This window comes from Micromonas pusilla (genome assembly GCF_000151265.4).
Source record: "Micromonas pusilla CCMP1545 genomic scaffold MICPUCscaffold_11, whole genome shotgun sequence".
NCBI classification, from domain to species: Eukaryota; Viridiplantae; Chlorophyta; class Mamiellophyceae; order Mamiellales; family Mamiellaceae; genus Micromonas; species Micromonas pusilla.
Window position 1 is genome coordinate 811,832 of NW_003315892.1, and position 10,096 is coordinate 821,927.

The 10,096-nt window shown below is 67.7% G+C and overlaps 6 protein-coding genes across 6 annotated transcripts; 3 read left to right on the plus strand and 3 right to left on the minus strand.

The window, feature by feature from the left end:
* Positions 1-132: 132 nt before the first annotated feature.
* Positions 133-2,586, minus strand: MICPUCDRAFT_51862 (uncharacterized protein; the record flags this gene model as incomplete). The annotated part of the gene is made up of 5 exons (XM_003062189.1): positions 133-437; positions 641-927; positions 1,021-1,445; positions 1,662-1,710; positions 1,853-2,586. The coding sequence occupies 5 exons, from the start codon at positions 2,584-2,586 to the stop codon at positions 235-237; spliced, it is 1,698 nt and encodes a 565-aa protein (XP_003062235.1). The 3' UTR covers positions 133-234.
* A 295-nt stretch (positions 2,587-2,881) lies between these two features.
* On the plus strand, positions 2,882-3,932 carry MICPUCDRAFT_70124 (uncharacterized protein). The gene has a single exon (XM_003061990.1). The coding sequence runs from the start codon at positions 2,914-2,916 to the stop codon at positions 3,442-3,444; it is 531 nt and encodes a 176-aa protein (XP_003062036.1). The 5' UTR covers positions 2,882-2,913; the 3' UTR covers positions 3,445-3,932.
* A 410-nt stretch (positions 3,933-4,342) lies between these two features.
* On the plus strand, positions 4,343-5,372 carry MICPUCDRAFT_70125 (carbohydrate-binding module family 20 protein; the record flags this gene model as incomplete). Its single annotated transcript, XM_003061991.1, has 2 exons — positions 4,343-4,556; positions 4,734-5,372. The coding sequence occupies 2 exons, from the start codon at positions 4,343-4,345 to the stop codon at positions 5,228-5,230; spliced, it is 711 nt and encodes a 236-aa protein (XP_003062037.1). The 3' UTR covers positions 5,231-5,372.
* Positions 5,373-5,416: 44 nt separating this feature from the next.
* On the minus strand, positions 5,417-6,781 carry MICPUCDRAFT_51864 (uncharacterized protein; the record flags this gene model as incomplete). Its single annotated transcript, XM_003062190.1, has 2 exons — positions 5,417-5,556; positions 5,746-6,781. 2 exons carry the CDS (start codon positions 6,779-6,781, stop codon positions 5,417-5,419), a joined length of 1,176 nt encoding a protein of 391 aa, XP_003062236.1.
* Positions 6,782-6,833: 52 nt separating this feature from the next.
* MICPUCDRAFT_70129 (uncharacterized protein) lies at positions 6,834-7,940 on the minus strand (the record flags this gene model as incomplete). The annotated part of the gene is made up of 1 exon (XM_003062191.1): positions 6,834-7,940. One exon carries the CDS (start codon positions 7,938-7,940, stop codon positions 6,951-6,953), a length of 990 nt encoding a protein of 329 aa, XP_003062237.1. The 3' UTR covers positions 6,834-6,950.
* A 66-nt stretch (positions 7,941-8,006) lies between these two features.
* Positions 8,007-9,695, plus strand: MICPUCDRAFT_51866 (uncharacterized protein; the record flags this gene model as incomplete). Its single annotated transcript, XM_003061992.1, has 1 exon — positions 8,007-9,695. The coding sequence occupies one exon, from the start codon at positions 8,007-8,009 to the stop codon at positions 9,693-9,695; it is 1,689 nt and encodes a 562-aa protein (XP_003062038.1).
* Between the last annotated feature and the right edge of the window lie 401 nt (positions 9,696-10,096).

Genomic DNA, 10,096 nt, shown 5'->3' on the forward strand with positions numbered 1-10,096 from the left:
TCCGTCTCGAGCACCGCGCGCGCAGAGAAACGCCACCGACCTCGAATTCGTCGTCGTCGTGTACCGAGCGCGCGCGCGCGATCGACGGACGAGACGACGTTCGAAAGGGATCGAGGAGGACGCGTCGCGCGCGTTTGAATCGATTTCGATCGTATTTAAATACCGCCTCCAACAGCTCTCCACCGCGCGCGTCCGCGTCCCGCTATCGTAAATAACGCCTTCTCTCTTCTCTCTCTACCCGCGCGCCTCCCCCGCCTCCTCGCCCCGCCCCTCCTCCCTCGCCCTCCTCGTCGCGTTCGCGTAGCACACCTCCCTCCACCTCGACGCGACCGTCCCCAACTCCATCGCGTCGAAGTAATCCGACACCGCCAGCCCGCCGTCCGCGGGGTTTGGCACCTTGTCCGCGATGGCCAAGTCCGCGATCGGCAACGCGGGGTCTGACGCGGCGACGCGTGATAGGTCGAGGGAAGACACGCGTCAGTCGCGCGGACGTGTGATTGGTGGGAGAAGTTCCCACGTGTCAAAACGTGAGGCGCACAGCACAGCGCGCGAAAGAACGCCTTAGAAACGACGCGCGACGCGGCACGCGCGAACGGGAGCGCACGGGAAGCAGTAAAAAGAAGTCCGTCCTCCGTCGCACCGTTGAGCGTCGGCACGGAGAGCCGCGTGCGAATCTTAACCAGCGATCGACACAGGTACGCGCTCGCGGCGCCGCGCTCGCTCGCCAGACTCTCGCGCGCTCTCTTATTCTTTATCCCCCCCGCGTTCGCGATCGCGCCCTCGATGTTCCCGTACTCGCTCAGCAGCTTGGGCGCCGTCTTCGGCCCGATGCCCTCGACGCCTGGAACGATGTCGGGGTGGAGTTGAAAGGCGTCAGAAGCGGAGTTGAAAGGCGTCGAGGTGTGTCGGGATTGAAAGCGAGGGACCCTGGGCGGAGAGAAACGACGGGAGAGAAAGTCCTTAAGGATCGGCGTTCACCACGCCATCGGGGTCGTATGGGGACCAGTGTGATACTAGAACGCGCCCGGGACGTTGTCCGACGCGTCTCCCACCATCGCGAGCACGTCCACGAACTGCGCGGGGTCCAGGTCCGAGAACTCCGCGCGGAAGTCGCGCTCGGTGAACGGCACGAGGCCTTTGCCGGTGACGTTCCGGTGCGTCGGGTCCCCGAACCCGTCGCTCGCGGCGTCCTCGCCGTCTCGCGCCGCCGCCTCTTTCGCCGCGTCGTAATTTTTCCCATTCGGACGCAACTGCCGCACGCGCGGTCCCAACAGCTGAAAAAAGTCCTTATCCGGGCTCACGATCGTGACGTGCAGCCCCGCCTCGACGCTTCGACGCGCGATCGTGCCTATGATGTCGTCCGCCTCGACCCCGGAGATCGTGAGCACCGGCACGCCCATCCGACGCACCGCCTCCACGACTTTCGGAATCTGTTCTTTGAGCTCCTGGGTTGGACGCGATCGATCGATTGATTCGTCGAGGGTAGATGCGCGTCAGTCAGTCAGTCGCGCGGACGTGTGATTGGTGGATGCATTTCCCACGTGTCAAAACGTGAGGCTGACACGTTGCGCGCGAAAGGAAAGGACGCCTTAAGAAACGACGAGCAACGCGCGAACGGGAGCGTATGGGAAGCAGTCCAATGCGCGTCGCGTCGGTCTCACCGGCGGCGTCGGCGGCCGGTTGGCTTTGTAATCCGTGAACATCTCGTGCCTGAGGGTCGTTCCATACAAAGCGACGTCGGGGTGGAGTTCATAGGCGTCAGTTGGAGTTGAAAGGCGTCGAGGGCGGGGATCGAAACCGTGGGGTGGGAGGAGAGACGCGCCGGCAAAAGTCCTTAAGGATCGGCGTTCACCACGCCGACGGGGTCGTATGGGAACCAGTGTATAGAACGCGCCTGAACGTCTTCCCCTTGGCGTCGAAGCACACCGCGACGTGCGACGGCGCGAGCTCCAATATCGCGAGGATCGCGTGCGTCACCGAGTACATCACGCTGAGGTCCTCGCCGTTCGTCGCGAGCAGAGGCTCGCGGTTGCGCCAGCCGTAAAACGCGCGAAAGACGAGCGACATGCCGTCCACGAGGGCGACGTGTCCGGGCGGGAGGGACTCGTCCTCGGGCACGCACGCGTCCGCGCCCGCGTAGTTTGGCGGCTGCGGCGCGTACGGCGTCGGCGTCGGCGCGGCGTCGGCGGCGTTTGCGTCTTCGTCTTCGCTCGCGCGCGTCGTCGTCGTCGTCGTCGTCGTCGTCGGGACGACGTTCGAAAAACGATCTCGTCGCGCGTCCGCGTCGTCCGCGGCGTCCTCCTCGCTCGACGCCGCGTCGCTCGCGCGGATCTTCGCCGCGGCGAGCGCGGACGCGCGGCGGCGGCGAGCGAGGAGGACGCCGCCGAGGGGCGCGGGCGGCGGCGTCTCCGTCGACGGGACGCGACCGACGCGAAGATGACGCGCGAACGACGCGGGCGTCGTCGGCGCGAGCGACGCGAGCGATCGACGCGCGCCGCGACGCGCGCCGACGGGGCCGCTCGCGCCGGATCCCGACGCGAGGACGGCGGCGCTCGCGGCCGCGCGCGCTCGCATCGCGCACGCCATGACGCTCCTTCGCATGCAACCCCCCTGACGCCGCGGGCGAGCGTATCGACGGCGCGCTCTGGCGCGCGCCGCGCCCCCGCCCCGGGGCTTCCCGCTTTTCTGCTCCAGTGACAGCTCCGGATTTTGAAGCTTTGAACCGGCCTTTGCTTTGAACCGTCGCTGATGACCGGGCGCCAGGCGTCGCCCGTCGATCGATGATGACTCGGATCCCAGTCGGATCCGACCGTGCGAGCGTCGAGCTGGGGCGTTTGAACCGCGACGAGGGCGATCTCGCGTCGGTCACTCCAAGCGACGGCCCGCGGACAGACGCGCACGCCGTTTGCCGCCATGATGCGATCCGCGACGATCGCGCCGACGACGACCTTCGCGGCGACGCGGGTGCGCCCCCCGCCCTTCTCTTCTCCCCGCGCGCGCGTCGCGCTCGTCGCCCCCGCGGGCGAAGAAAAAAGAAAGATGTTGACGGACGAAGGGAACACCGCGATTCAACATCGTCGCCGCCCTCCTCCTCCTCCTCCTCCTCCTCCTCTCCCGTTCTCTCTCCCGCGCGCCCGGCCTGATCCCTTCGCCGCCCGCGCCCACCCTTCGCCATCCCGACGCCGCGCGCGATCCGTCCGCTCTCCGACCGACGTCTCGTCTCCCCCTCCACGCCGCCCCGTCCATCCCCCCGTCCTCCTTCCCTCCCCGCCAGTCGGCGCGCGCGCGCGCGCGTGCGCGCCGCGCCCTCAGCCTCGGACGCCCGACGCGAGACCGCGTCGTCGGCCGGCGCGGGCGCGGATCGATCCCGGCGACGCGCGCGTCCTCACGCGACGACGACGCGCGCGAGCACGACGCGAACGCGTCGCGCGACGAGGACGATGATGAGAAGGACGCGAACGACGACGACGACTTCGGCGCGGCGTTCAAGTCCTTCTCCGCCGCGGCCAAGGGCGTCGCGAACGCCGCGTCGGGGGTTTTCCGATCCAAGACGGGCGGCGCGGGCGACGTCCTGGAGAAGGGCGGCGACGACGCGCCCGGCAAGAATTACAACGAAGACGTCGAGCGGCTTTCCGGCGACGACGGCGTGATCGAAGGCATGCTCGTGGAGGACGCGGCGATGAACGCTTTGTACGAAGAGATGGAACAGAAGACCGCGAAGGGCGGCGGCAACGTGGACGACGAGTGGGCGTCGTCGTTCGAGGGCGGCCGGAACATCGACGGCGACGAGGTGAAGAAGACGGAACGGAAGAAGAAGGAGAAGGAAAAGGACGCGGAGAAGAACGGCGATGCTGAGGGGTCCGCGTCGGATCCCGAGATCGTCGCCGAAAAGGATGACGAAAAGGATGACGAAAAGGACGACGACGACGACGACGACGAATCAGACGCGGCGGAGGAGGTCGAGGCCGAGATCGAGGAGGACGTCGTCGTCGCGAAGAAGCGGCAGCCGTCCGCGCTGGAGAAGATCATGGAAGAGCTCACGCTGGACTCCGAGATGCTCGACGACGGCAGGCTCGTGGAGACGGTGCAGCTCATAAAGACGCGATTTAAGGCGCGTTCTATACACTGGTTCCCATACGACCGCGTTCGCGTGGTGAACGCCGATCCTTAAGGACTTTCTCTCCCGGCGATTCTCTCCGCCGATCACCCCACGCTTTCAATCCCGACACACCTCGACGCCTTTCAACTCCGCTTCTGACGCCTTTGAACTCCACCCCGACATCGCTTCGTATGGAACGACCCTCAGATTAAAAAGGCGGTGAACTTTGGCGAGGTGCTAAGAATGGTCGGCGGGCACGAGAGCTTCGGGGCGTGGTCGCTGAAGAAAGCGCCCGCGCTGACGTGGTCCGAGGGTGATAACTGGGTCTCCGAGGACGTCGAGCTCCCCGTGGACGGCGTGTTCGTGTACAAGTACGTCGTGACGGACGCGCAAGACGCGGGCAAGCCGGTGGCGTGGCAAAAGGGGAACAACCAAGTTTTGGTTCTCTCCGCGTCCGGTGCGTTCTCCTCACACTGGTCCCCATACGACCGCGTCGGCGTGGTGAACGCCGTTCCTTAAGGACTTTTCCCGGCGCATCTCTCCGCCCAGGGTCCCTCGCTTTCAATCCCCGCCCTAGACGCCTTTCAACGCCAACTGACGCCTTTCAACTCCACCCCGACGTTCGCTCGTATAGACGCGCCGCTGCTCATCGTGCAAGACGACTGGATCGGCGACCCCGCGAAGAGCTACACGTCCGCGGAGGACGGCAGCGATAAGATGCTGAGCGAGCAGCGACTGGTGCAGAGGATCGGCGACGCGGACGCGGCGCTGCATCAGTCGAGACTGGACGTGATGGATCTGAAGGTTGAGGTGAAAACCGCGCAGTTGCAATCCGCGGCGTTGCGAGAGGAAGCGCGGTTAAGTAGCAACGTGCGTTTGAAGCTCAAGCAGCAGCTCAGCGCGGAGAAGAAGCGGAGCGAGGTGCTCGAGCAGCAGGTGTTCGAGTGGAAGAACAAGTTCAAGACCTTGGGCCCGGGGAAGGAGAAGAAGGATAAGAAGGATGAGAAGGACTCGGGCGCGACGAAGAAAAATGCCGCGGCGGCGGCGGCGAAGGCGCCGCCGACGCCGCCGACGCCGCCGAAGGCGCCGCCGGCGCCCAAACCCGCGAGCTCGGAGGAGAAGAGCCGGTGAGTGAGCGATGCGATCATCGGCGAGGCGACTTGGTGATGATTCGACCGCGAAAGACTCGCGGGCGCGCGTCGAGAACGTTCCCGCGCCGCGCGTCGAGTCGCGCGAATGCATTGCATTAAATACACGCTGAGGTTGGCGCTCCGCTACGGTATTCATCTCTCGTCGTTCGTTCGTTCGTTCGCTCGTTCATCGATCCGCGAGCGACTTCATGATGTCCACGCACGTCCCTTTGTACCCGCCGCCGAACAAGTTGTAGTGGTTCAGGTAGTGATACAGCTGGTACAGCTTCCGCCGTTCCTCGAAGTGTTCCTCCGTCTTCGGGTTCACTTCAAAGTACGCGTCGTAAAACGCCTGCGGGACGCGAGATGGGATGCGGTAGGACGCCTCCGTCGGTCAGTCGCAGTCGGTCGAAAGGAAGGCGCCGCGCGCGCCGCGATCAAACGCGCGCTTTGCTTTTGCTTTTGAAAGCGACGAACGACTCGAGGCGCGGGGGAAACCAAAACCAACTCATCAACTCGCCTGCGTGAACCCCGCGCACCACGACATCCCGAACTCCGCCTCCGAGTGGCCGTAATACACCGCCGGGTCGAACGCCGACGGTCGCCCGCCCACCGTCCCGATGTTCCCGCTCCACAGATCGCCGTGAAGTATGCTCGGCCGGATCTCACCGCACGGCGCGAACCATCGCGGCATGTTCTCCACGACAGCCTCGCCGAGCTCGGAGAGCGTCGAGTCGCGCGCGAGCTTCAGCTGATGTCGAATCCTCTTCTCGCGGAAAAACTCGACCCAGTCGCTTCCCCACGCGTTCGGCTGCGGCGTGTCCCCGATCGTGTTGTTCACGCTGAACCCGAACATCCCGTCGTCTCTCGCCTCCGCGACCGCGGGCTCCGCCAGGTGCATCCGCGCGAGGCTCGCGCCGAACTCGGCCTGGTCGCCGCGCGCGCCGAAGTCTGAGGGTCGTTCCGTACGAGCGAACGTCGGGGTGGAGTTGAAAGGCGTCATAAGCGGAGTTGAAAGGCGTCGAGGTGCGTCGGGATTGAAAGCGAGGGACCCTGGGCGGAGAGAAACGCCGGGAGAGAAAGTCCTTAAGGATCGGCGTTCACCACGCGGACGGGGTCGTACGGGGACCGGTGTACAGAACGCGCCGAGGTGATCCATGACGATGAACGATCGTCCCTCGCGCGATCCCTCCGGTAGGCTCCCCGCGTGGTACACCCTCGGTATCACGAGCGTCGCCGTCGCGTGGAGCGCGCTCAGCCCCGCGCCCTCGCCCATGAACATCTCCGCGTCCCTTCGCGACGTCTTCGCGAAGTACTTCGCCCCGGACTCGCACTCGTGCGACGAGAACTCGGCCCATCCGCTGCCGCCGAGCGAGATGGACCGCGTCACCGCGCCCGCGTCGGGGAGGTTCGTCTCGATCCACTCCGCGACGCCGCCGGGGGGGTGGGACGACGCGGACGCGGACGCGGCGGCGGACGCGCGGCGCGAGCGCGCGCGGGCGCGGGCGCGGGGGAATGGGACCGCGACGCGGGGGGGGGCGACGGACGCCATGCCGGCCGCGCGACGCGTACTGTCGGAATACGATCGCCGAAGTGAAGTGGACGAGTCCAGTCAGCAAACAGAAGCAGAATGAATCCACCTCGTTCGCGCTCTCTCTCCATCTAATCCTCTCTACGACTAGTTGTAGTCCACGCCCCGTCTACGTACCCCGTCCATCACGTCACAACCGCCACGGCGTCGTGTTCGTGTACCAACCGCCCTCGTACCAATCGCCGTACTTCTTACAATCCTCGTACAACCGGGTCGAGAGCTCCCCGAAAAGCCAATCGCTGACGTCGCCGTGCCCTCTAAACCTCGCCCACTCCGCCGCGTTGAACGGCCCGCGCACACGGCCCGCGCCCACCCCCGCGCCCTTCGCCTCGCACCGCCTGCTCGCCCTCGCGTCCGTCACCCACGGTTCCCGCGAGACGTCGTAGCGCGGTATGTGTGTGTGGTCGTCCCAGACGCGCGATACGGTATCGGCGGCGAGCGTCGAGACGTTTTCTCTGTTGCCTCGAAACGCCGCCTCCATGAGCGGCGTCCACCCGTCGTCGTCGGCGATCGATCGATCCGCGCCGCTCGCGACCAGGTCGCGCACTAACGCGGTCGCGCCCCACTGCGCAGCGATCCCGAGCATGGTCCTCCCGCCGTACGCGCCGCTTCTGTGGTCGAGGACGTCGCGCAGCGTGGCCTCGGGCTGGTGCGCTTTCACGACGTCGTCGATCGCTCGGCGCAGCGCTCGAAACTTCGCGTCGTCCCCGCGGGGGTCGTCGCCGCCCGCGCGCGCATGCTCGTGCGCGATGTCGACGACGCCGTCGTACGCCGCGCGTCTTCGCGCGCGTCGGTCGCGGAGGTGGTCGAGGTATATCGAGCGGTGCGGCCGTCGCGGGCGCTTCGGGGCGATTCGCGCGGCGAGGGACCCAGATCGACAGAGCGTCTCCCACGCGCGCGATGTCGCCAGCGCGTCTCTCCAGACGGCGCAGACGCACGAGAGCCGCGCGAGGTCGCGCTCGTCGGGCACGAGCGCGAGGATGCGCGCGAGGACGTCGTCGGGGAGGCTCGGGAAGAGCGGCGCCGGGTCGGGGTCCGCGGCCGCGGAAGCGGCCGCGACCGGCGACGCCATCAGGTGTGACGACGCGACGCGACGACGCGTTTTGAAGTCGTTCTTCATCGCTCGTCAACGCCTGTCCGCGTCGGCGTCAGTGTAGGGTTGCGCGTGGCTCGGGGTCACGCCGCGATGCGCGCGGCCGGGGTCGACGCGCTCGCGCGCGCGCCCGCGCGCGCGGCGTCGACGCCCCCGTCGCGTCGCCGCGCGATCGCGCGGCGACGCGCGCGCGCGGCGGCGACCTCGAACGACGGACGACGTGCGTCGAAGAGGGCGTCCGACGAGAAGGACGACGACGACGACGACGACGACGGCGGGGGCGGTCCTCCCGTCCGCGCCGCGACCGCGACGGCCGTCGCCGCGGCCGTCGCCGCGATCCTCGCGTCGTTCTCGAGCGGCGCCCCGCCGTGGGACCGCGCGATGGCGCTGAGCGCCGCGGACGTCGGCGACGACGCCGGCGGCGGCCTCGCGGGCGCGCTGTTAGCGCGAGGAAACGGATTAAACGGAGGCGGAAGCGAGGCGTGGGACCGGCGCGTCGCGGAGTGGGCCGTCGACGCGTTCGCGTCGCTGTCGCGGGAAGACCAGGTCATCGTCGTGGAGAAGCTGGAGAAGTTGATCCTGTCCGAGGACGACGCGATTTCGCGCGCGGGGACGTCGTCGTCCCCGCGGAGGACGCGCCCCGGGGATGTAGATTTAACATCCCGAGAAGCAGAAGCAGAAGAAGCGCGGGCGGAGCGTTTCGTTCGCCCGCCCGCGCGCGCGCCGCTCGACGCCCCGGACGTCCGCGTCGTCGTCGACGACGAAGATGAAGCCGCCGCGCTCGCGCGCGCGGACGCGCTCGACGGCTGGGGACCGACCACGCTCGGGACGTCGTCGTCGTCGTCGTTCGACGACGCCGCCGCCGGCGCCGCCGCCGAGAAGAAGGAGCGGAACCCGTTCGTCGGAAGAGGCCTCCCTGACGCGGACGCGGACTACCTCGAGCCGCCGTCCGGCGAGATAACAACGTCCAGCGAGACAACAACGATCGACGAGGATGACGTCGAGGGCGCGATCGCGTTCGCGACCGGCGCGGTCGACGCGCTTAGAGGCGCGGCCGAGAGGGCGTCGCGCGTCGCGTCGACGCCGAGCGATCGCGCGCGGTTCGGATTTCTCGCGCTCGTCGCGCTCGCGGTGGGCGGGACCGCGGCGAGGCTCGTCGCGGACGCGGAGGACGCGCGCGAATCGATCGAGCACGAGCGCCGCCGCGCGACGACGACGACGACGACGACGGACGGCGGCGGCGGCGCGGCGGACGCGGACGCGGCGGCGATGGTAGCTCCGGAGGGGACGACGACGACGTTCGGACGGGGTCGGGAACTCCCGGATCGCGCTCGCGACGCGCCCGCCGAGACGTCGGCGACGGCGGCGGCGGAGAACCCACCCAACCCGAACCCGCCGGGTGGCGCGCCGCTGTGGACGCGACGCGATGACCCGGAGAGGGAGCGCGACGCCGCCGCCGAGGTCGCGACGACGACGACGGCGCCCGCGAGCGGCGCAGTGCTCTGGACGCGGATGGAGGGCGGCGGCGGCGGCGGCGCGAGGCGCGGCGGAGGGAAGGACCGACGACGCGGGGGGCGGCGACGACTCGACGAGGACGTCGACGACGCGTGGGAGGACTACGAGAGAGGGAGGGGGACGATGGACGTGGACGGCGAGTGGCGAGACGCGGAGCGGCGAGAGGTGGGAGAGGCGCGGGGCGGGGCCCGGGGATGGGTCGATCCGCCGCCGCCGCCGCCGCCGCGGATGGTGGACGGTATCGATAAGCTGTATTATTCCGTGTAGCGACGACGATCTCGCCTCGAGAACATGGCGAAACTCCACGCCCCCCGCGGCGGCGCCGGCGGCGGCGGCGGCGGCGGAGGGAATCGATCGCCGCCGCCGGAACACCAATAGCGAGCGTCCTGTTATGTTAACTCATCGAGGCGAGATCGTCGTCGCTACACGGAATAGACTAAGGTGCGTTCTATACACTGGTCCCCATACGACCGCGTTGGCGAGGTGGACGCCGACCCTTAAGGACTTTTGCCGGCGCATCTCTCCGCCCACCCCTCGCTTTCAATCCCCGCCATCGATGCCTTTCAACTCCAACTGACGCCTTTGAATTCCACCCCGACATTCGCTTGTATAGAACTACACCCCTAAGGTAAATCTTAATACGTCCGCTACACGCCCAACGCGGGCGC